Source organism: Bos indicus, chromosome 22, assembly GCF_029378745.1.
Source record: "Bos indicus isolate NIAB-ARS_2022 breed Sahiwal x Tharparkar chromosome 22, NIAB-ARS_B.indTharparkar_mat_pri_1.0, whole genome shotgun sequence".
Classification (NCBI taxonomy): Eukaryota; Metazoa; Chordata; class Mammalia; order Artiodactyla; family Bovidae; genus Bos; species Bos indicus.
The window spans coordinates 48496584-48522207 of record NC_091781.1 but is presented as its reverse complement, the minus strand read 5'-3'; the positions used below and the strand labels follow the sequence as shown (position 1 = coordinate 48522207).

Here is a 25624-nt window from a genome sequence, read left to right as displayed (position 1 = left end):
TCCCACCTTGGGCCTGCCCTGGAAAAGTGTCCAGTTGTGCTGAGACAAAGGTGGGTGGGGAGAGGGGAGGTGGTAGAGGGACCCCCAAAAGCTCACTGCAGAGCAGACTCTGGCAGCCCGCCCCCCAAAGGAACTCTTCTACTCCTCTGTGAAAACTCGCATCAGGAGTGAATGGTAAGGAAGAGGGGACTGAGCCCTAAGGTCCAGGGTGTCAAACACAAGCAAAGGGAGGCCACAGAGACCAGGAGTGCCCCTCCAGTTTGGAGTTGATGACTGACACCCTCTGATGGTTTGCATTAAAAAAAAAAAAAATCACTTTTTAATTTTCACAGTGGATTTCAAGGTGGAGTTCTCTATCTTATGAATGCACTGTAATAATTTCCAATACTTTTTAGGTTAAAATAACCAAACTGAGTTCACCTTATTGAAGAAAATTCTGAACACATTCACATTCACTTTTTTTTTTTCCTGGCCACTTGGCATGTGGGATCGTAGTTCCCTGACCAGGGATCAACCCATGCCCCCTGCATTGAAGCACAGAGTCTTAACCACTGGACCACTAGGGGAGTTCCCATATTCACTGTTTTTATTTTTGCTTCTAAATCAATAGTGTATCTCCTGCTGGTCCTGAATTCTTATTGTCATTTGTCTCTGTCCAGTCATAATTAAAATGCAATAGACTGAGACTTCTTGGTGGTCCAGTGGCTAAGACTGTGTTCCCAATGCAAGGGGTATGGGTTTGATCCCTGGTCAGGGAACTAGATACCAGATGCTGAAACTAAGAGTTTTCATGCCTCACCTAAAGATCCTGCATGCTGCAACTAAGACCCAGCACAGCCAAATAAATACATATTTTAAATGCAATAAAGGAGGTGGATGCCAGTCAGAAACCACTAGAATTGATGGAATAAAAACTTGCCTAGCCACAGAAATCCAAAACTGATGCAAAGAGCTTGTCCTTGTGGAAGCTGCTTTCCGCTTCCTGTTCCTGCTTTGTGGTATTTATCAATTAGGGCAAAAGACTGTTGAGTTTGTGAACACACGCAGCAAAATGTTCTTGATCTCTTCAAAGTTGTTATATCCCTGTCAAATGAAAAAAAATGCACCACCTAAAAGTTGAGAGTTATGTTTTATTCAGTGAACATACAGAGAACTTAGCCTGGGAGACAGGCTTTCAGAGAGCGCTGAGGGGTACTTACCTGATTAGTTCAGTGGTTGAGACTCCACACTTCCACTGCAAGCGGCACAGGTTCAATCCCTGGTTGGGGAGCTAAGATCCTACATACATAGGGCTTGACCAAAAAAAAAAAAAAAAAGCTCTGAGGAACTATTCCCAAGAGGTAAGGGAAGAGCCAGGATTTATAGGAGTGTTTGCAATGAAAACAGTGACAGCCTTTATTTTCTTGGGCTCCAAAATCATTGCAGATGGTGACTGCAGCCATGAAATTAAAAGATGCTTGCTTCTTGGGAGAAAAGCTATGCCAGACCTAGACACCATATTAAAAAGCAGACACGTTACTTTACCGACAAAGGTCTGTCTAGTCAAAGCTGTGTGATAGGGCCCATATGGAGTCTCATTGATAAGATGGCTCGTTATGTAGACTTCGCAAAGGAAGAATAAAATCACAGTGATCTGTGAGACTGACCAAATTGCCCAAATGGCATCCTGTTATCGCACTGGCGCCTATCTTCTCAAAGCTGCAAGACCACCAGATTCCAGACCTCTGGCTACACGACCATCCCTTCAAAGAATTTTTCATTGGTGGGGTATAAGAAGGACTCCGCCAGAAAGGGAGAACGCTTTCTCCTTAAGGGCCAGTCACCTTCTCTTTTCCCTCTAATATATTTCCTTTTTCTTGCCTGACTGCCCAGCTTGCTCTCTTTTTCTTTGCACTTGACTTACACTATGGTTTTTCCAGTAGTCATGTATGGATGAGAGAGTTGGACCATAAAGAAAGCTGAGTGTTGAAAAATTGATGTTTTTGAACTGTGGTGTTGGAAAAGACTCTCGAGCGTCCCTTGGACTGCAAGGAGAGCAAATCAGTCAATCTTAAAGGAAATCAGTCCTGAATAGTCATTGGAAGGACTGATGTTGAAGCTGAAGCTCCAGTACTTTGGCCACCTGATGCAAAGAACTCACTGTTTAGAAAAGACCCTGATGCTGGGAAACATTGCAGGCAGGAGGAGAAGGGGACAGCAGAGGATGAGATGGTTGGATGGCAGCAATGACTCGATGGACATGAGTTTGAGCAAGCTCTGGAGTGGGTGATGGACAGGGAGACCAGGCATGCCTCAGTCAACGGGGTCGCAAAGAGTCAGACACGACTGAGCAACTGAACTGACTGCCTGACTGACTTGCAATGAAGATCAGGTAGTGGGATCATCAAAAGATTGCTATTTATTAAAGAAAGTCATATGTCTCAAGTTAAGGAATTTAGTGCTTTTCTGTGAATGGGGAGATGTAAAGTCTGGGCTCATGGAAAGCATTCCTTTGATATACATCTCAGCTATCTGGAGCCAGTATCCTGGGTCTGCTCATCCTGAGTCTTTTCCGGGTGTACCATGGAGGGGCAGGGCGGTGGGGGCGGGGGTGGAATGGGGTGGTGGCTCTTATGTGGTGGCTTGATGGCTGCAACATTCTTTGTTTAATGACATGGTAGGTGGCTTTCTTAGTTCACACTATTAACCACCATCATGGTGTGAGGTTGGAGGGCAACAGGACAAATGTCAACAGAGGCGTTGATAGGGCTGCTGGCTCTGCTGTGCTAACGTCTGGGACTAACACCTCAAACTTCCTCAGGCAACTGAAACTTCAAATAGCAGCATGTCCTCTGTGATCAGCTTCTTCCATGAGCAGGATTTATTTACAGCAAAGTTCCAGATCAGAAAGCCCAAGATTGAGCATCATTCTCCCCAAATTGCACCCTTCACTACTCCTGGTGACCCCCCCTGAACCAGTGTATAGTATAGGGGGAGATTTAAGGCTTATAGGGACCAAGTTCTTTATCCGTGATGAATTCTTGAGATTCAGCACTGTTAGTGGGGATGGGTGTCATTACTGCCACTATTGATTGAAAAAAAAAAAGTTCACAATCTGAATGCTGAAGTTGAGTATTATGTTTTATTCGGTGGACAAAACTGAGGAGTTAAGCCTGGGACACAGCATTTCAGATGATTCTGCTGAAGTGATCTGCTCCAAAGAGGCAATGGAGGAGCCAGGATATATGAGTTTTTGCATCAAAAACCAGGTAGTTGGAACATTAAAAGATTACTGTGTTTTTTTATTTGGCCACATTGCATGGCATGTGGATTCTTAGTTCCCCAACCAGGTATCTGTCAACTTAAAAAATATTTACAACCTAAAAGTTGAGAGTTATGTTTTATTTGGTGGGATTTTTAGGACCTCAGGCCCGGGAGACAGCATTCAAATAACCCTGAGAAAATTGCTCTGTGGAGGTGAGGGGAGGAGCAGAAGTTTTACACCAAAAGGTAGGTAGCCTGAACATCAAAAGATTATTGTTAATTAAAGAAAATGAGATAATCCAAGTAAAAGAATTTAGCGCTTTTCTATGTATGGGGAGATACCAGAGTTCAGGCTCACTGAAATCATTCCTTTGATATATATATCTCAGCTACTGGGACCAGTTCCTGTGTTTTCACATCCTGAGTTTCCTTGGGGCTAACCTCAGGAAGTAGCTGTAGTCTGATGGTTACTAGATGGCAGTTTCTTTTTTTTTTTTTTTCCCCATTCCTGTGTTCCCTCAGGGTTCATTGGCTCAACTGGAGGGCTCCAATCACTGATGATAATGACATCCTTGTTTATTGATATGGCAGGAAATATTCGACTTCTCAATTCAAATCCACATCTCCCCTCTTTGGAAGCACAGAGCTTTAATCACTGGTCTGCTAGGGAAGTCTCCAGACAATTCAGATCAGATCAGATTAGATCAGTCGCTCAGTCATGTCTGACTCTTTGCGACCCCATGAATCGCAGCACGCCAGGCCTCCCTGTCCATCACCAATTCCTGGAGTTCACCCAGACTCACATCCATCGAGTCAGTGATGCCATCCAGCCATCTCATCCTCTGTTGTCCCCTTCTCCTCCTGCCCCCAATCCCTCCCAGCATCAGGGTCTTTTCCAATAAATCAACTCTTGGCATGAGGTGGCCAAAGTACTGGAGTTTCAGCTTTAGCATCATTCCTTCCAAAGAAATCCCAGGGCTGATCTCCTTCAGAATGGACTGGTTGGATCTCCTTGCAGTCCAAGGGACTCTCAAGAGTCTTCTCCAACACCACAGTTCAAAAGCATCAATTCTTCAGTGCTCAGATCTTCTTCACAGTCCAACTCTCACATCCATGCATGACCACTGGAAAAACCATAGCCTTGACTAGACGAACCTTTGTTGGCAAAGTAATATCTCTGCTTTTGAACATGCTATCTAGGTTGGTCATAACTTTCCTTCCAAGGAGTAAGCGTCTTTTAATTTCATGGCTGCAGTCACCATCTGCAGTGATTTTGGAGCCCAAAACAATAAAGTCTGACACTGTTTCCACTGTTTCCCCATCTATTTCCCATGAAGTGGTGGGACCAGATGCCATGATCTTCGTTTTCTGAATGTTGAGCTTAAGCCAACTTTTTCACTCTCCACTTTCACTTTCATCAAGAGGCTTTTGAGTTCCTCTTCACTTTCTGCCATAAGGGTGGTGTCATCTGCATATCTGAGGTTATGATATTTCTCCCGGCAATCTTGATTCCAGCTTGTGTTTCTTCCAGTCCAGCGTTTCTCATGATGTACTCTGCATATAAGTTAAATAAGCAGGGTGACAATATACAGCCTTGACGTATTCCTTTTCCTGTTTGGAACCAGTCTGTTGTTCCATGTCCAGTTCTAACTGTTGCTTCCTGACCTGCATACACATTTCTCAAGAGGCAGATCAGGTGGTCTGGTATTCCCATCTCTTTTCAGAATTGTCCACAGTTTATTGTGATCCACACAGTCAAAGGCTTTGGCATAGTCAATAAAACAGAAATAGATGTTTCTCTGGAACTCTCTTGCTTTTTCCATGATCCAGCAGATGTTGGCAATTTGATCTCTGGTTCCTCTGCCTTTTCTAAAACCAGCTTGAACATCAGGAAGTTCACAGTTCACATATTGCTGAAGCCTGGCTTGGAGAATTTTGAGCATTACTTTACTAGCGTGTGAGATGAGTGCAATTCTGCGGTCGTTTGAGCATTCTTTGGCATTGCCTTTCTTTGGGATTGGAATGAAAACGGACCTTTTCCAGTCCTGTGGCCACTGCTGAGTTTTCCAAATTTGCGGGCATATTGAGTGCAGCACTTTCACAGCATCATCTTCCAGGATTTGGAATAGCTCAACTGGAATTCCATCACCTCCACTAGCTTTGTTCGTAGTGATGCTTTCTAAGGCCCACTTGACTTCACATTCCAGGATGTCTGGCTCTAGGTCAGTGATCACACCTTCGTGATTATCTGGGTCGTGAAGATCTTCTTTGTACAGTTCTTCTGTGTATTCTTGCCATCTCTTCTTAATATCTTCTGCTTCTATTAGGTCCATACCATTTCTGTCCTTTATCGAGCTCATCTTTGCATGAAATGTTCCTTTGGTATCTCTGATTTTCTTGAAGAGACCCCTAGTCTTTTCCATTCTGTGTTTTCCTCTATTTCTTTGCATTGATCGCTGAAGAAGGCTTTCTTATCTCTTCTTGCTATTCTTTGGAACTCTGCATTCAGATGTTTATATCTTTCCTTTTCTCCTTTGCTTTTCGCTTCTCTTCTTTTCACAGCTATTTGTAAGGCCTCCCCAGACAGCCATTTTGCTTTTTTGCATTTCTTTTCTATGGGAATGGTCTTGATCCCTGTCTCCTGTACAATGTTACGAACCTCATTCCATAGTTCATCAGGCACTCTATCTATCAGATCTAGGGTTAACTAAAGAAAATGGAGATCAAACAGGAGATGGCAAGAGTGAACGTCAACATTTTAGGAATCAGTGAACTAAAAGGGACTGGAATGGGTGAATTTAACTCAGATGACCATTATATCTACTACTGTAGGCAAGAATCCCTTAGAAGAAATGGGGTAGTCATCATAGTCAACAAAAGAGTCCGAAATGCAGTACTTGGATGCAGTCTCAAAAATGGCAGAATGATCTGTTGGTTTCCAAGGCAAACCATTCAATATCACTGTAATCCGAGTCTATGCCCTGACCAATAATGCTGAAGAACCTGAAGTTGAATGGTTCTATGAAGACCTACAAGACCTTTTAGAACTAACACCCAAAAAAGATATCCTTTTCATCATAGGGGACTGGAATGCAAAAGTAGGAAGTCAAGAAACACCTGGAGTAACAGACAAATTTGGCCTTGGAATACGGAATGAAGCAGGGCAAAAGCTAGTAGAGTTTTGCCAAATGAACGCACTGGTTATAGCAAACACCCTCTTCCAACAACACAAGAGAAGACTCTGCAGACTCTGTACATGGACATCACTGGTTGGTCAGCACCAAAATCAGATTGATTATATTCTTTGCAGCCAAAGATGAAGAAGCTCCACACAGTCAGCAAAAACAAGACCGGGAGCTGATTATGGCTCAGATCATGAACTTCTTATGGCAAAGTTCAGACCTAAATTGAAGAAAGTAGGGAATACCACTAGACCATTCAGGTGTGGCCTAAATCAAATCCCTTACGATTATACAATGGAAGTGAGAAATAGATTTAAGGGACTAGATCTGATAGACAGAGTGCCTGATGAACTACAGATGGAGGTTCATGACATTGTACAGGAGACAGCGATCAAGACCATCCCCAAGAAAAAGAAATACAAAAAAGCAAAATGGCTATGTGAGGAGGCCATACAAATCGCTGTGAAAAGAAGACTCGAAAAGCAAAGGAGAAAAGGAAAGATATACCCATTTGAAAGTAGAGTTTCATAGAATAACAAGGAGAGATAAGAAAGCCTTCCTCAGTGATCAGTGCAAAGAAACAGAGGAAAACCATAGAATAGGAAAGACTAGAGATCTCTTCAAGAAAATCAGAGATATCAAGGGAACATTTCATGCAAAGATGGGCACAATAAAGCATAGAAATGGTATGGGCCTAACAGAAGCAGAAGATATTAAGAAGAGATGGCAAGAATACACAGAAGGATTGTACAAAAAAGATCCTCATGACCCAGATAATCATGGTGTGATCACTCACCCAGAGCCAGACATCCTGGAATGTGAAGTCAAGTGGGCCTTAGAAAGCATCACTATGAACAAAGCTAGTGAAAATGATGGAATTTCAGTTAAGCTATTTCAAATCCTAAAAGATGATGCTGTGAAAGTGCTGCAGTCAATATGCCAGCAAATTTGGAAAACTCAGCAGTGCCCACAGGACTGGAAAAGGTCCGTTTTCATTCCAATCCCAAAGAAAAGTAATGCCAAAGAATGCTCAAACTACTGCACAATTGCACTCATCTCACACGCTAGTAAAGTAATGCTCAAAATTCTCCAAGCCAGGCTTCAGCAATATGTGAACCGTGAACTTCCAGATGTTCAAGCTGGTTTTAGAAAAGGCAGAGGAACCAGAGATCAAATTGCCAACATCCGCTGGATCATGGAAAAAGCAAGAGAGTTCCAGAGAAACATCTATTTCTGCTTTATTGACTATGCCAAAGCCTTTGATTGTGTGGATAACTACAAATTGTGGAGAATTCTTCAAGAGATGGGAATACTAGACTACCTGACCCTCCTCTTGAGAAATCTGTATGCAGGTCAGGAAGCAACAGTTAGAACTGGACGTGGAACAACAGACTGGTTCCAAATAGGAAAAGGAGTATGTCAAGGCTATATATTGTCACTCTACTTATTTAACTTATACACAGAGTATATCATGAGAAACACTGGGCTGGATGAAGCACAAGCTGGAATCAAGATTGCCGGGGGAGATATCAATAACTTCAGATATGCAGATGACGCTACCCTTGTGGCAGAAAGTGAAGGACTAAAGAGCCTCTTGATGAAAATAAAAGAGGAGAGTGAAAAAGTTGGCTTAAAGCTCAACATTCAGAAAACAAAGATCATGGCATCTGGTCCCATTGCTGCTGCTGCTGCTGCTAAGTCGCTTCAGTCGTGTCTGACTCTGTTCGACCCCATAGACGGCAGCCCACCAGGCCCCGCCGTCCCTGGGATTCTCCAGGCAAGAACACTGGAGTGGGTTGCCATTTCCTCCTCCAATGTATGAAAGTGAAAAGTGAAAGTGAAGTCGCTCAGTCATGTCCGACTCTTAGCGACCCCATGGACTTCAGCCTACCAGGCTCCTCTGTCCATGGGATTTTCCAGGCTAAGAGTACTGGAGTGGGGTGCCATTACTTCATGGCAAATAGATGGGGGAACAGTGGAAACTGTAGGAGATTTTATTTTTTTGAGCTCCAAAATTACTGCAGATGGTGGCTGCAGCCATGAAATGACAAGATGCTTGCTCCTTTGAAGAAAAGCTATGACCAACCTAGACAGCATATTAAAAAGCAGAGACATTACTTTGCCAACAAAGGTCCGTCTAGTCAAGGTTATGGTTTTTCCAGTAGTCATGTATGGATGTGAGAGTTGGACTATAAAGAAAGCTGAGTGTAGAAGAATTGATGCTTTTGAACTGTAGTGTTGGAGAAAACCCTTGAGAGTCCCTTGGACTGCAAGGAGATCCAGCCTGTCCATCCTAAAGGAGATCCGTCCTGGGTGTTCATTGGAAGCACTGATGTTGAAGCTTAAACTCCAATACTTTGGCCACCTTATGAGAAGAACTGACTCATTGGAAAAGACCTTGATGCTGGGAAAGACTGCAGGAAGGAGGAGAAGGGGACGACAGAGGATGAGATGGTTGGATGGCATCGCCGACTCAATGGACATGGGTTTGGGTGGACTCAGGGAGTTGGTGATGGACAGGGAGGCTTGGCGTGCTGCAGTCCTTGGGGTTGCAAAGAGTCAGACATGACTGAGTGATTGAACTGAAAGAAAATGGACTGATTCAAAATTGGGAAAGAGGTACTTCAAGGCTGTATATTGTCACTCTGCATATTTAACTTATATTCAGAGTACAGCATGCAAAATGCTGGGCTCGATGAAGCACAAGCTGGAATCAAGATTGCCAGGAAAAACATGAACAACCTCAGATATGCAGAAGATAGCACTCTAATGGCAGAGAATGAAGAAGAACTAAAGAGCCTCTTGATGAGGGTGAGAGAGGAGCGTGAAAAAGCTTAAAACTCAACATTCGTAAAACTAAGATCATGGGCATCGAGTCCCATCACTCTAAGACAAATAGACGGGGAAAAAGTGGTAACAGTGACAGATTTTCTTCTCTTGAGCTCCAAAATTACTGTGGATGGTGATTGCAGCCATAAAATTAAAAGATGCTTGCTCCTTGAAAGAAAAGCTATGACAAACCTAGACAGCATGTTAAAGAACAGAGATATCACTTTGCTGACAAAAGTCTGTATAGTCAAAGCTATGGTTTTTCCAGTAGTCATGTATAGATGAGCATGTTGGGTGGTAAAGAAGCTAAAGAATTGATGCTTTCAAACTGTAGTGCTGGAGAAGACTCTTGAGAGTCCCTTGGATAGCAAGGAGATCAAACAAGTCAATCCTAAAGGAAATCAACCCTGAATATTTATTGGAAGGATTGATGCTGAAGCTAAAGCTCCAGTACTTTGGCCACCTGATCCAAAGAGTTGACTCACTGGAAGAGACCCTGATGTTCGGTAAGAATGAGGCCAGGAGGAGAAGAGGATAAGATGGTTGAATGGCATTACCGACTCAATGGACATGAGTTTGAGCAAATTCTGGGAGACAGTAAAGGACAGGGGAGCCTGGCATGCTGCGGTTCATGAGGTCACAGAGTTGGACACAACTTAGTGACTGAACAACATCGTTTGTTGTTCCTCAGGGTGCCCAATGGTGGTGGTAAGGGGGCTACTGTGTCTGGTGATTTGATGGCTGGTGTTATGTTTCTGAGTTCCCTCAGGGCTCATGTCAGGGCAGCTGTAATGTGACAGCTTGATGGCTGCAACATTCTTTGTTTACTAATATGACAGGTAATATTTTTCATTCACACCACCTTTCCCTGGTCACTGACTACTCAACATCACCCATGAATGACCTCCTCCTCCGTTCTAAAAGGGAGTCTTTAAATTAAAGCTTACCCTGAAAGAGTCTATTCAGTTAAACTTTTCCCTGAGTTTAATATGAGTAATATATCCCAATCCATAACTTTCTTTCCTTCAGCTTGCTTGAATAATGGTAGCAGTGACAGAGGAAGGCTTAAATTCTACTTAAATGGCCCTTTCAACAGTCTTTCTAGTCATAAAATAGTCATGCTACAAAAAGTACCATGTATGTAGCCTTAATAATATTAAAATTTTAGTATTTTTTAATGTCTGTTTAGAAGTACTGTAATTTATTTGCATAAATTCTATCAATAGATGTTTAGATTGCTTTATACTTATAAAATCTTTGGGCTGAATATCTCTTCATGTCCATTGAAGGGGATCAGAATATGCCCTCCCCCCAGGTATGATCTCTGGCAGAAGAATTATTTTGAACTGAAGGAATATGAGAAACAGCAGATTCAGGAAGGGCCCTCTGCCCTTTTCCTTTCTACCTAAAAGTGGGACATAAATTTCCTGTGAGTGTTATGGAGCAGGGGCCCTGTGCCCATGGCACAGAAAGCCAAACTCTGGCAGAGGGTGTGTGCGACAAAGTAAGGTGTTATTATCGCAGGGTATAAGCAAGAGAGTGGGAGAGAAGTCTCAGAGCCAGCACAACTTGGTTTTTGAGTTGAGGGTGTTTTTATTTATTTAAAAAATAATTTTATTTTCTTTATTTTTCGGGCTGTGCTGGGTCTTCACTGCTGCATGGGCTGTTCCCTAGCTGCAGAGAGTGAGGTCTACTCTCCAGTTGCATTGTGTGACTTCTCTTGCTGTGGAGCGCTGGCTCTAGGGCACACAGGCTTCAGTAATGGTGTTTCCCAGGCTCTAGAACACAGGCTCAATGGTTGTGGTGAATGGGCTTAGCTGCTCCATGGCATGTGGGATATTCCTAGATTAGGGCTGAACCTATGTCTCCTGCATTGGCAGGCCGATTCTTTACCACTGAGACACCAGAGAAACCCCCATATATTTATTTTTTAAAGTATTTCTTTTACTTATTTGGCTGCGCTGGGTCTTAGTAGTGGCACTCGAACTCTTAGTTTTGGTTTGTGGGATCTATTTATAGTTCCCTGATCAGGGATCGAACAGGGACTCCTGTGTCAGGTGTGCAGACCACCAAGGAAGTCCCTGGGAGCATGTTTAAAGGGAACAAAGAAGCCGAGATTACTCATCATCTTGGCACATTTCTGTGACATTTCTTAATCATATTTTTGAGAACCATGAATTCTCTGGTTTACCACTTTCTGGTCAGATGGTTCATGTCTCGGGGCCTTTTAGTTCATCTTACCCTGGAGAAACAACCTGAGTTTGTCCATTAATGATGATATCTCCAACAGCAATTTTAGTGCATCAATTACATTATCAACAACAGCAATTTTAGTCATCTGACTCTGGCTAATTAGAGTTCAAGTAGCAAAGTGTCGACTATAAAATTAGTCACAACCTGAGAGTAGAGAGTTATTTTATTTGGAGGGAATGTTAAGGACTTCAAGCCCAGCAGACAACATCTCAATACCCTTGAGAAAACTGCTTGGAGGCCGGAGAGGGAGTCAGGTTATATACAAGTTTGCAACAAAAGGGGCAGGCGGTCTGATTATTGTTAAGTAGTAAGGAAAATCAGGTATCAAGCAAAGATATTTAGTGTTCTTCTATATGTGGGAAGATGCAAGCCTCTGGGCTTATTGAGTTCATTCCTTTCATGTGAGCCTCAGCTATCTGGGGCCAAATCCTGTTTCTTATGTTTTAATATATATATATTTAAAATTTTATTTATTTACTTTAGGCAGTGCTGGGTCTTTGTTGCTACACGGGCTTTTCTCTGGTTGAAGGGAGCAGGGGGCCACTCTCCAGCTGCAGTGTGCACAGGCCTCTCACTGTGGTGGTTTCTCTTGTTGCGGAGCACGGGCTCTAGGGCACTCTGGCCCCAGTAGTTGCAGCGTGAAGCCTCAGTAGTTGCGGCGCATGAGCTTAGTTGTTCCACAGCGCATGGGATCTTCGCAGATCGGAAACTGAACTCAAGCACTGTCGGGCAGATTCTTTAGCACTGAGCCACCAGTTCAGTTCAATTCAGTTCAGTCGCTCAGTCATGTCTGACTCTTTGCGACCCCATAAACCGCAGCACGGCAGGCCTTCCTGTCCATCACCAACTCCCGGAGTCCACCCAAACGCATGTCCATTGAGTCGGAGATGCCATCCAACCATCTCATCCTCTGTTGTCCCCTTCTCCTACCCTCAATCTTTCCCAGCATCAGAGTCTTTTCAAATGAGTCAGCTCTTCTCATCAGGTGGCCAAAGTATTGGAATTTCAGCTTCAACATCAGTCCTTCCAATGAACACCCAGGATTGATCTCCTTTAGGATGGACTGGTTGTGTCTCCTCGAAGTCCAAGGGACTCTCAAGAGTCTTCCCCAACACCACAGTTCAAAAGCATCAATTCTTCTACACTCAGCTTTCTTTATAGTCCAACTCTCACATCCATCAGAGAAGGCAATGGCACCCCACTCCAGTACTCTTGCCTGGAAAATCCCATGGACGGAGGAGCCTGGTGGGCTGCAGTCCATGGGGTCCCTAAGAGTCGGACACGACTGAACGACCTCACTTTCACTTTTTACTTCCATGCATTGGAGAAGGAAATGGCAACCCACTCCAGTGTTCTTGCCTGGAGAATCCCAGGGACGGCAGAGCCTGATGGGCTGCCGTCTATGGGGTCGCACAGAGTCGGACACCACTGAAGCGACTTAGCAGCAGCAGCAGCAGCTCTTAAACTTCGGAGAAAGTGATGGCACCCCACTCCAGTACTCTTGCCTGGAAAATCCCATGGACGGAGGAGCCTGTAGTCCATGGGGTCGCTAAGAGTCAGACATGACTGAGCAACTTCACTTTCTCACATCCATACATGACCACTGGAAAAACCATAGCCTTGACCTAACGGACCTTTGTTGGCAAAGTAACGTCTCTGCTTTTTAATATGCTGTCTAGGTTGGTCATAACTTTCCTTCCAAGGACTAAGCATCTTTTAATATCATGGCTGCAATCACCATCTGCAGTGATTTTGGAGCCCAGAAAAACAAAGTCATCCCCTGTTTCCGCTGTTTCCCCATCTATTTGCCATGAAGTGATGAGCCACCAGGGAAGCCCCCAAATCCTGTTTCTTGACAGTTTAAATACTTAATTCCTTGTTCACTGACCTCAGCAATCACTGTCGGGGGTTGAGTCACCTGCTGGATCGAAGGCATTGTGTTCCCTTTTGGGAGCCCTCATTCACATTTGGAGGGCAGAAATCGCCGATGGCTGTGACACTTCGTGCCCACTGATATGGCAGGAAGTGCTTCATTTCACAAAAGGCTTGCAGTCAAAGGGGTCAAGAAAAGGAATAAAGTTTTGGATAGAGAGGTTAACCATAAACTTAGTAAGGGAAAGTACTTTGGAGGCGCTCAGTTTCATGAGAAAGGCAACGCCCGCATACTAGGAGATGGGGAGCCAACACTGAGATGAATCTTCACAAACATACATTACTTTAGCAATCCTTATCTTCCATTAGTTTCCCCCTTATATTTACTTTCCCATGATTTATTACCCCGAGAAGCTCAAATCCCTTTTGTCTTGTTACATCTCCAAAATTTATCACTCCCTGTTAAGAAATGATATATAAGCTCTCCAGCCTAATGGCTTTTTGGGAGTTTTCATGTCATTTCTGTGAGCTCCCTCCCATCCATATGAAATAAACCTTTTTCTGTTGTTAATCTGTCATTTGTCGGTTTAATCTGTAGGGTCTTGGTCAATGAACCTAAGAGGTTAGAGGAAAAAGCTTTTTCCTTCCTTATACCATCTTTGTCCACATCACCAATCATTTCCTTGGATTGCAATTTCTTGGCACATTTTGACACTGATACTTATTGCCAAGTGTATTTAAGACTGTAGACATATTCATGCCGACTAACAAGGTATGTTTAAACATTCTGATGAGCCTGATTGTTTTCTTAGACCCAAATCCCACTGCCTCATGAAGTCTTTTACTTCCACTTACCATCATCCCTTTCCCTTTTGTGAAATCTTTTCCACCTAGGGTCTGCAGTACTTTGTAGCTGAGCGTTTCACTGTTTTATTATTCCTTCTTTTTTCGGTTGTGCCACGTGGCTTGCAGGATCCTAGTGTCCCTAAACCTGGCCCCGGGAGTAAGTGCCCAGTCCTAACCCCTGGACCTCCAGGGAATTCCCATTGTTTATTCATCGAAAAAAGAAGAGGAAAGAAAAATGTCAGCTTGTATTTGTGTCTGGTCTTATGTACGGCAGTGGAAATGCAAATATTAATTAGATCAAATTTGGAAAACTCAGCAGTGGCCACAGGACTGGAAAAGGTCCGTTTTCATTCCAATCCCAAAGAAAGGCAATGCCAAAGAATGCTCAAACTACCAAACAATTGCACTCATCTCACACGCTAGTAAAGTAATGCTCAAAATTCTCCAAGCCAGGCTTCAGCAATACGTGAACCATGAACTTCCTGATGTTCAAGCTGGTTTTAGAAAAGGCAGAGGAACCAGAGATCAAATTGCCAACATCCGCTGGATCATGGAAAAAGCAAGAGAGTTCCAGAAAAACATCTATTTCTGCTTTATTGACTATGCCAAAGCCTTTGATTGTGTGGATCACAATAAACTGTGGACAATTCTGAAAGAGATGGGAGTACCAGACCACCTGACCTTCCTCTTGAGAAATCTGTATGCAGGTCAGGAAGCAACAGTTAGAACTGCACATGGAACAGCAGACTGGTTCCAAATAGGAAAAGGAGTACGTCAAGGCTGTATATTGTCACCCTGCTTATTTAACTTATTTGCAGAGTACATCATGAGAAATGCTGGACTGGAAGAAGCACAAGCTGGAATCAAGATTGCCAGGAGAAATATCAACAACCTCAGATATGCAGATAACACCATCCTTATGGCAGAAAGTGAAGAGGACCTTAAAAGCCTCTTGATGGAAGTGAAAGTGGAGAGTGAAAAAGTTGGCTTAAAGCTCAACATTCAGAAAACGAAGACCATGGCATCTGGTCCCATCACTTCATGGGAATTAGATGGGGAAACAGTGGAAACAGTGTCAGACTTTATTTTTCTGGGCTCCAAAATCACTGCAGATGGTGACTGCAGCCATGAAATTAAAAGATGCTTACTCCTTGGAAGGAAAGTTATGACCAACCTAGATAGCATATTCAAAAGCAGAGACATTACTTTGTCAACAAAGGTCCATCTAGTCAAGGCTATGGTTTTTCCTGTGGTCATGTATGGATGTGAGAGTTGGACTGTGAAGAAGGCTGAGCACTGAAGAATTGATGCTTTTAAACTGTGATGTTGGAGAAGACTCTTGAGAGTCCCTTGGACTGCAAGGAGATCCAACCAGTCCATTCTGAAGGAGATCAGCCCTGGGATTTCTTTGGAAGGAATGATGCTAAAGCTGAAACTCCAGTACTCTGGCCACCTCATGCGAAGAGTTGACTCGTTGGAAAAGACTCTGATGCTGGGAGGGATTGGGGGCAGGAGGAGAAGGGGACAACAGAGGATGAGATGGCTGGATGGCATCACTGACTCGATGGACGTGAATCTGGGTGAACTCCGGGAGTTGGTGATGAACAGGGAGGCCTGGAGTGCTGCGATTCATGGGGTCACAAAGAGTCGGACATGACTGAGCGACTGAACTGAACTGAACCACTTTCCTGGGCTTCCCTCATAGCTCAGTTGGTAAAAAATGTGCCTGCAATGCAAGAGACCCCAGTTTGATTCCTGGGTTGGGAAGATCTGCTGGAGAAGGGATAGGCTACTCACTCCAGTATTCTTGGGCTTTCCTAGTGGCTCAGTCAGTAAAGAATCCACCTGCAATGTGGGAGACCTGGGTTCAATCCATTGACTGGGAAGATCCCCTGGAGAAGGGAAAGGCTACCCACTCCAATATAATTCCATGGACTGTGTAGTCCATGGGGTGGCAAACAGTCGGACAAGACTGAGCAACTTTCACTTTCCCCACTTTCCAGGAGCTCACAGTCCAGTGGACACCTGAATCTTGCAGTTAAATGCATCTTGTGAGTAGTGGGGTGGGATGGGGATTTTAAAAATGGATATAGTCTCCTGCTGACAGTCTGACAGAAAAGCACAGCAAGTGATGTCTGTTTATGGGTCTCTGGCACTAAATAACGAGAGATGCTCAACTTTACATTTCCCCACCTCCCCCAAAATGAGGGAATGTAATTATAAAAGCAGAGTAAGTTTCCAAACTAAAAGTACCACGACTTATTCATCCCAGCAGCTAGAGCACTTGGCCCACATAGAAGGTACTCAGGAACTGAATAAACACATGGATGGATGAAGACAGCTTACTGCAAGCAAGGAAAAACTTAAATTTTAAGTACAATTTCCTTACACCTAAAAAGAGCAAATCTTGAAGTTGCCTTTGTTGTGATGATGAGGTGGTGAAGATTTGGGAGAACCTGCCTGCCAATACAGGAGACATATGAGGAGCAGGTTTGATTCCTGGGTTGGGATGTTCCCCTGGAGGAGGGCATGACAACCCACTCCAGTATTCTTGCCTGGAGAATCCCATGGACAGAGAAACTTGGAAGCTGCAGTCCATAGGGTTGCAGAGTTGGACACAACAAGTGACTTAACACACACGCACAAAAGGTCCTCTATTATAAAGGAAAGAAAAACCCAGGGAGACAGCTAGGAAGTGGGGGAGAAATACTTGTTGAAAAGAGCAGAGCATGGTTTGGGAAAGAGAGATGTGGCGGGAAAGAGAGATGTGGCAGAAAAGAGCAGGTGGGGAGAAATGTTTTAAGACTTTTAAGAAATCTGTGGTATAATTTGTGATCTCAAGAAAACATCTGTAAGAACAATGTATTCTTCTGTGTCCTTGAGTCTGGTCAGGACTTGTCTTTTGAATGTGGCAAGATACCACTATCAAGCTGGGTCCAGGGTGAGAGCTGGGACAGGGCGGGAGGCCTAGGGTCATTCGTGTTCACATGTACTTCGTGTGTTTCAGAATCACTCTCTTGCTGATTCTGGAACTCTCTTGCTGAATCAGAGCTGTGATTTGGTAGCCCGGGGAAGAAGGCGGGGAACACGAATGCCTTGTGGAATTACAGCGGTGGCAGGGTTGATTTCATCTGGCTCCAGGAGGAGCCAGCTGTGGGTAAGTAGTGATTCTCAGTCCATTTGCTTTGTCCAATGCCCAGCACCTAACAGGAGGTAGGAAAGTATGTGCGACTGATTGAATCGTACAGAATAAAGGAGTGGGCAGATTATAGCAACCGGCGAGGTGGCGATTATTATCCCACTGTAGGGATGAAGGCACTGAGGCCTGAAGGTGACTGCATCCAAGCCTCTTGGAGAGCAGGGCGGAACCAATACCAGCTCCGGCTCTGGTTCCCGCTTACCCCGCCCCTCGCCATCGGCGCCCCAACCCCGCCCCCACACTTCCGGATCCGGATCCGCCCCCATCGAGCACTTCCGGTCCTAGGGTTGGACCTCGGGTCGCCGAATGGTTAGGCGGTATGTCGGTGCCGTGAGGGCCTGCAGAGCCACAGGGCCATTGGCTCAGGGGCTGCGGGCCCAGGCAGCAGCGGGTTCTTATTTTCTCGGACATTACGCGACAGCCCTTTCCCTGAGGAAAGCCTGAGGCCCTTGCCTGCGGGTGACATCACTTCCGGCGCCGGGCAGGCAGGCGAAGGCGGGGGAAGGGCTAGAGCCCCCCTTGGTGGCGGGGAGGTGTCAAGGCGGGTCGGCTTTGTATTTACGACTTCCTGGAGCTCAGGGTAGTTTAGGAGAAGCGGTGTTCCAAATGGAGTTGTTGGATTTGGCAAATAAAAATGCAGGGCGTCTAGTTAAACTTGAATTTTAACTAGATAAACAAATACTTTTTTAGTATGGATATGTCCCAAATCGGAGAAGGCAATGGCACCCCACTCCAGTACTCTTGCCTGGAAAATCCCATGGACGGAGGAGCCTGGTAGGCTGCAGTCCATGGGGTCGCTAAGAGTCGGATACGAATATTGTACGGAACATATTTAGTTTTTAACAATTCCTAATTTATCTGAAATTGAAATTTGGTTGGACGTTCTGTATTTTTTCTGGCCGCCTTAGTCTTGGGCGCCCCCTGCCTTGGGTTCTGATATCCATTGGCAACGCTGGTATCCTCTAGGCCTGTATCTATCGGGGAAACAGGTACAGATTTGGTCCAGACCGTCAAAATCAGCTATTGCTACGTGCTAAGCCACTTTTATGGCCAGTGCTCATTGGCCAGCCCTAGCAATTGCTGGACCCGTTTTGAATCCCCATGGCAGCTCCCTCTGTGTTTTCCCGTTCACAGCTGGAGTCAGGAACGGTTTGTCTTCTCTAAATGGGAAAGTTGAGCTCAATGCAGGCTAAGTGACCCGAGGCTGGACATTGCCAGGTTTTTTTTTCTTTGGTGTAGGATAAAGCGATGTTTGCAGTCGAAGTTTTCAGTGTTAACGGTGGACAGCTTCAGAGAGCCCAGGGATGTCAAAGGAAGAGCATTAGTCTCATCTCACCTCTCATTTTGCACAGGAGACCCAGTGAGAGAAACGGAGCTGTCCTGTGGTAGAGCTGGAGCCCGATTCCCCTGCTCTGTGCACACTTGCTGCTGCAGTCAGCATGTATGGTGGGCATTTATTAATTTATAACTATAAAGTAAATTTATAATTTATTAAAGTAACGCCTTGTTAGAGATGGGCTTTTTAGCACTTTATTGTCCCTAAACTACTCTGCAACCTCTTGACCCTCACTTCAAGTCTTCTGTGGCTTTTACCGTGCCCAGTGGGGAAAATGACTGTTTGGCTTCAGTGGTAGAAGCCTGCCCTTTGCCTGCCCCAGCCACGTGGCTCTCACCCCTGTGGGTGGTGTGATCCAAGATTTGTTATGTTAGAGCAAAAGGCATGTTCTTGGCAAGGGTGGGTCTGTCCATGTAGGTGGAAGGGCATCCTTTCTGTCCTGCAGATTGGACCCCATCATACCTGGAGTCATGTGGTGTCTAAGGACTTTTTTAAGGTTCTACTATGAGTCAGAGTTGAACCTGAAGCTGTTGCTGGGCTGGCCCTGAGTGCGGGATTCTTCAGGCTTTGTGGCCCAAGGATGTGCCCGGACCTGCTTGTCAGTGTCCCAACAAATCTACAGCCTCCCTGCACAGACTTAGTCTTTCCAGGCTCCCCAGCCCAGGCCTGTGAGATAATGAAACAGAGCAGCCTGGAGGTCACTGGGCTCCCGTTGGTGGCATAGCCAGCAGCTTTGTCGCAACTCAAGTAAAGAGGTAAAGAGGCAAGGAAGGAGTGCCAGAAAGGGGTGTTGCCCTGGGCGAGGCTCAGAAGTGCAGGAGGTGGGAAAGGGGCAGGATGGAAGCCACGGATAGTAATTTCTTCCTCTGTGAATGATTAACTCTCAGCCGAAGGAGGTGGTCTAGGAGGAAGGCTCTGCTAACAGGACCTCTGGACTCTGGGCAGGGTGTCCAGAGAGCTGGCGCGTGGCCTGCAGAAGAGGAGGATGTGGTTGGTTAGACTGCAGGCCTGGGCTCAGAAGACTGGAGTGAGATCAGACAGCTGTGGACCTTAGGGATTCTCCTGGGTCTGGCAGATGGCCTATTCCCGCAGCAGCAGCAGCAGCTGTGGGGTCCACTGGCCCTGAAGCCTCCTGTCTCTGGTTTTGCAGCAGCCTAACCAGTGCTTTCTTCCTCCTAGGCGGCCATGGACGCCAAGTGGTGCTGAGAGCAGTGGGGCATGGCTGCAGCCCTGCAGGTCCTGCGTCACTTGGCCAGAGCCCCCTCGGGCCCACTCCTCTGGGGGGGCCCATTGGCCCGCATGGCCAGTAGCATGGCTCTGGCAGAGCAGGCACGGCAGCTGTTTGAGAGCACTGTGGGTGCAGTGCTGCCGGGCCCCCTGCTGCAGCGCGCCCTGTCCTTGGACCCCGACAGCGGAGAGCTGAAGGTGCGGGACCGGAGCTTTCAGCTGAGGCAGAACCTCTACCTGGTAGGCTTTGGCAAGGCTGTGCTGGGCATGGCAGCTGCAGCTGAGGAGCTCCTGGGCCAGCATCTTGTGCAGGGAGTGATCAGTGTTCCCAAGGGGATCCGTGCGGCCATGGAGCACGCTGGCAAGCAGTAAGGAACCTGGGGGTGCTGTTCTTGTCTGGAGGGGAACCTGGGCCCAGGTTCAGCCTGGATTGGGGCCTCCTTCCTTCACCAGCTTCCAGTTTCTTCTGGGAGTGGCCTGGCTCCAGGGTGGGTGTCAGTGGGCGTCCTTGTTCACATCCCTTTCACCTGTACATCTGAGAAGCCAGCGGGACACAGAGCCCACCACATCTCTGGCTCTCCCTTCTCTCTCCCCTGAGGGAGATGCTGCTGAAGCCGCACAGCCGCATCCAGGTATTCGAGGGCGCGGAGGACAACCTGCCGGACCGGGACGCTCTGCGGGCTGCTCTGGCCATCAGGCAGCTGGCCGAAGGCCTGACCGCTGACGATCTGCTGCTTGTGCTCATCTCAGGTGAGGGTGCCGCACTGGCTTAGGACGGGGTGCGTGTGTGTGTGTGTATGTGTGCGCGCACGGGTGCAGGGGGGCAGCGGGGAGGTTTCCCAAAATCAGGTGTGCAAGGAACCATTGGTCAGAGCCCTCGAGGTCACAGATTAGAGGCAGTAAAGACCTGGATGGCTGACTCCTTGGTGGCTTCCCCTGAGCTGTGGGGCCCTCCCCTGTGAGAGGGTACGCAGGGAGCACCCTGCTGAGGTCTTGCAAGGAAAACGTCTCAGTTGCTGCTGCCCTCGGCACCATTGTCACCTGGGGCTAGGACCCCGGTTTCCAACTCCCTGAGTCCCCTCCCTCGTTTTCCGCTGTCTCCTCCAGGTCTCTTTCCTCTTCTAAGGTTTTAAGGAATAGTTCTTCCAGTGTCTGCTGGGACCTGGGCTACCCCAAGGCAGAGTTCAACCTCAGGTGCCTTGGTTGTGGTGACTGTGTGGGCATTCACTGTATGTCCACACGGGGGCACCCTAACCCCTCTTTCTAGCCGCCACATCCCTAAATGAGCACTGCCTGCCGGCTCCCCAGGTCGGAAAGTCCCCGTGCCATCCATCCCCTCTGCCCAAAGTCTTCACTGTCTCTGCAGGGGGGGGCTCAGCCCTGCTGCCCGCCCCCATCCCACCTGTCACGCTGGAGGAGAAGCAGACGCTAACCAAGCTGCTGGCAGCCCGGGGAGCCACAATCCAGGAGCTGAACACCATCCGGAAGGCCCTGTCCCAGCTCAAGGGCGGGGGGCTGGCTCAGGCCGCCTACCCTGCCCAGGTGTGTGGGGCCCTTCTTCACCAGGCAGTCTGGGGCTGGTGGAACCAGGCCCACATGTGCCAGGGAGATGAAGGGCAGAGGCCTGTATGGGAGTCCACAGGGCTAGGTGTTTTGCACACCCACTTGAGAGGGGTTAGAAGTGGGCGAGGAAGTGCATTGGGTGGCGTGAAGACATGTGGCTAGACGAAGGCAGTTTGTCCTCTCGGGCCCTGAGGCAAGGATCAGGTGGGATTGAGCCTTGCCTCTGCGACCCCTCCCCAGGTGGTGAGCCTCATTCTGTCAGACGTGGTGGGGGACCCCGTGGAGGTGATTGCCAGCGGCCCCACTGTGGCCAGCATCCACAGCGTGCAAGACTGCCTGTACATCCTCAATCGCTATGGCCTTCGCACTGCCCTGCCACGTTCTGTGAAGACTGTGCTGGCCCGGGCAGACTCTGACCCCCACGGGCCACACACCTGTGGTCACGTCCTCAATGTTATCCTTGGCTCCAATGCACTGGCACTGGCTGAGGCTCAGAAGCAGGCTGAGGCGCTGGGATACAGGGCTGTGGTGCTGAGCACAGCCATACAGGGTGATGTGAAAAGTGTGGCCCAGTTCTACGGGCTACTGGCCCGAGTCGCTGGAGCCCACCTTGCCCTGCCTGGCGCTGGAGCGTCTGTGCAGGAAGATGAACGACTCTATGAACTTGCAGCTGACCTCCAGCTCCCAGATCTGCAACTGAAGGAGGCTCTGGAGGCTGTGGTGGGCGCTCCGGGCCCAGTCTGCTTGCTGGCTGGTGGCGAGCCCACGGTGCGGTTGCAGGGCTCAGGCAAGGGTGGCCGCAACCAGGAGCTGGCCCTGCGTGTCGGAGTGGAGCTGGGACAGTGGCCACTGGGGACTGTTGACGTGCTGTTTTTGAGCGGCGGCACTGATGGGCAGGATGGGCCCACAGAGGCAGCCGGGGCCTGGGTCAGGCCTGAGCTTACCAGCCAAGCTGCCGCTGAGGGTCTGGATGTGGCCACCTTCCTGGCCCATAATGACTCACATACCTTCTTCTGCCGCTTCCAGGGTGGGGCACACCTGCTGCACACGGGGCTGACTGGCACCAATGTCACAGACGCCCACTTTCTGTTCCTGCATCCGCAGTGATGATGTAGGTCATGTTTTGGGGAACCCAGAAGAGGCCTGCAGGGCAGCGTCCTGGAACAGACCAGGTTTGGTCCCCAGGGCCCGACCAAGCTTTAGGGCCCCTTCTCCCTTGGCCATGGCTACTTGGTTGGTCCTCACACCTCCCAACCAGGGCCTCTTCTGTGTGTCCAGTTTCACACTGACCAGGCAGATGGGGGCTCTCTTCCACCCCTACTTTCAGCCATGGCAGTGGGTACTCCAGAGGACCAGGACAGGCCCCTGGGCCAGTTTGCTGTCCTAGTCTTCTCCCCCAGGCAGCCCCTCTGCTCAGCTTCCAAGCCTGTTTCTTCTGTGGGGTGAAGCAGGAAGGACTGAAAATAAAAAGGATCATGCTCTGGGTTCTCAGTGTGTCTTCTCTCAGAGCACAGACCGGCAGGGGCTGCCAGGAGCAGAGTGGTGGCCGCCAGTAGCCCCGGCACGGGGGCCCTGCAGGAGTTGGCTGTCCCGTCTCTGCAGGGCACTCGATTCACCTAAATGGGAGCCTGGGAGGGTTGAGCCTGGCATGCTTGATGTGGGTGAGCGGAGACCCCAGGGAGGGCAGGCCTGAGGACGCTAGTCCTGCTGTCTGTCACTCCCCGCTGTGGCATCCCTGCTGAGGTGTCTCCTCGCTGGGCACTAGCTTGCTGCCTGCCCCACCAAGGACTTCTCTCCCTTCTGCCTTTGGACAGTCCCTAGCCAGACTGTACCTTCTTTGGTTGAGCTGCCTCATTTTTCCAGGGCCTACCACCAGCCACATAGGACACTGGGTCTTGTTTCCTTGTGCCAGGCCCTTTTTCCCAGCCGAACTGACCCCCGACTCCGCCCCCAACCAGACCCTTCAGCCATTCCTCTGGGGACGCAGTCCAGGTCCTGGTGCCAGCCTGCAGTGTGTGAGGGGTCTCCAGTGCTGGGATCCAACGGCCCCTCCCCCTGTTCCAGCTGGCCCGGGAGGGGAGCACCCGGGGAGGGGCTCCCCAGGCCAGGCTAGCAGCCTGCGCCGGGAGACGGGGACTGCTGTCCTGGTCTCCTTGGACCTCTTTGTTCAGTGTCCGAGCCCTCCGCTGGCTGCCCCCGCCGTGCGCCACGGCTCCAATCCCTATATGAGTGAGCAGTAGAATCACATAGGAATAAAAAGCCATAGAGAACAGCGAGGCCTGGGGCTGCTCCTGCTGGCCCCCACCCCACCCCAGCCATGCCCTCCTCTCTGAGGCTGTGAGGGACTCGGGGCCAGGGCTGGCGTGCCCTGCCTCTGGGAAGAGCCTCCTTCTGTACTTGGACTCCAGACTGCAGCATGCAGATGGTTCCTGGTGGGCTGAGGACGGACAGGGAGGTGAGCAGGTAAACTGGGTTCTGGGGGCCAGGGAGATTTAGGGGAGAGGGGAGTTGGTACCCCTCTGTGATGCTGGGGCTCCACTTCCTTCTGTCCTGGCAGGAGGGTTCTTCTGGCTGGGGCGGGGGCGAGTAGGGTCATAGTCTTAGGGGTACTGTCCTCACGTGGCTGAGCCTGTGCCCAGGTGCACCTCTGGCACCCTCTAGACATACCCTGGCCCCACTTCAGTCCTCCCTGTGAGGCATGAGTGTTAGCACCGGGCACCAAGTTTCCCGCAAGAGCAGGACGAAGGCTGGGGCTATGGCTGAGGACCCATCCGCTGTGTCCCCCAGCTTGTGCACGCGCGCGTGTGTGTGTGGTAGTATGCAAGCGTGCAGGTGTTGGTGCTGGCATCCCAGGAGGAGGAGTGCATCTGTGTGTATGCACGGACATCCTCAGCACGGGCGGTCCTGCTTCCTGGACGCGTGGCTGCTTACTCGCCTGCTGAGGGGGTTGAGTGTGGGTGGGGTCTGGCCAGAAGTCCCCCCCCCCCCGCCCCCGCCGTGTCACCTCCTTGGCCCCTGCCCTGAGCCTGTGTTTGTTGGGGCTGGGAGGCTGGAGGCTGGAGTGGGCTTAAGCTGTTAGATTTGCCCATTTGGTAACCCCTAGATGAGGAAGGATATATTTGAGTGCAATCTAGATGAAAATGTGAAACAAAGCCTACACGGTGAGTGTTCTGTAGGACTTATTATCTGTCCCATAACCCTCAGCCATGGGCCGTAGGAACCACTCCCGCCCTGGCTCTTGGCTTCTGTCCCTCCCGCTCGGGCTCCTGCTGTCCCCGCGCTGCCCTCATCTCCGTCCCCAGAAGCTTTCCCTGGCTGCTGCCCTCACAGGCCCTTCCATTGTCTGCCCCTAGATGAACCGAGAGTGGCTGGGCAGTGGGCCTGGCCAGCCTTTAGGTGTCTGCTAACCCAAATCCCTCTGTTTTATAAAAGCCAGTGAACAGAGAGGGAAGGTGGCTTGTCTGGGGAAGCACAGCAGGTCTGCCACAGAGCCAGAATGGGAACCTGCTTGGGACCTTCCTGACTATCCTCTGCCCACCCTCTGGGGCTCAGAGACCTTGGGGCCTGGTGCAGGCCCAGCCAGAGCCCAAGGTCCACTCCTGCTTCCCTGGTTCCTTGCCAGGGGCTTAGGGATGATGACATCATCATGCTTGGTCCATCTGTGTGCGTGCTAAGTCTCTTTAGTCGTGTACAACTCTTTATGACCCTATGCATTATAGCCGGGCTTCCCTGGTGGCTCAGAGCTTAAAGCATCTTCCTGCAATGCGGGAGACCTGGGTTCGATCCCTGGGTCGGGAAGATCCTCTAGAGAAAGAAATGGCAACCCACTCCAGTATTCTTGCCTGGAGAATCCCATGGGCGGAGGAGCCTGGTGGGCTACAGTCCCCGGGGTCGCAAAGAGTTGGACATGACTGAGCAACTTAGTGGCCAGGCTCCTCTATGCACGGGCTTCTCTAGGCAAGATAACAAGTGGGCTACCATTTCCTATTCCAGGGGATCTTCCTGACCCAGAGATCGAACCCACATCTCTTACGTCTCCTGCGTCGGCAGGCGAATTCTTTATCACTTGGTCCA

The 25624-nt window shown here is 48.6% G+C and overlaps 1 protein-coding gene across 8 annotated transcripts; it reads left to right on the top strand.

Annotated features, from left to right (window-relative positions):
* Nucleotides 1-17680: 17680 nt before the first annotated feature.
* On the top strand, nucleotides 17681-23037 carry GLYCTK (glycerate kinase). Of its 8 annotated transcripts, none has more exons than XM_070776584.1 (6): nucleotides 17681-17741; nucleotides 18777-18870; nucleotides 19940-20355; nucleotides 20586-20737; nucleotides 21354-21529; nucleotides 21791-23037. In XM_070776584.1, the coding sequence occupies exons 3-6, from the start codon at nucleotides 19979-19981 to the stop codon at nucleotides 22655-22657; spliced, it is 1572 nt and encodes a 523-aa protein (XP_070632685.1). In that variant the 5' UTR covers nucleotides 17681-17741; nucleotides 18777-18870; nucleotides 19940-19978; the 3' UTR covers nucleotides 22658-23037. The 8 variants fall into 8 exon arrangements, with proteins under 8 accessions (XP_070632685.1, XP_070632688.1, XP_070632684.1 ...); XM_070776587.1 differs by having other exon boundaries at nucleotides 17682-17741; nucleotides 18777-18865; XM_070776583.1 differs by having other exon boundaries at nucleotides 17684-17909.
* Nucleotides 23038-25624: the final 2587 nt, after the last annotated feature.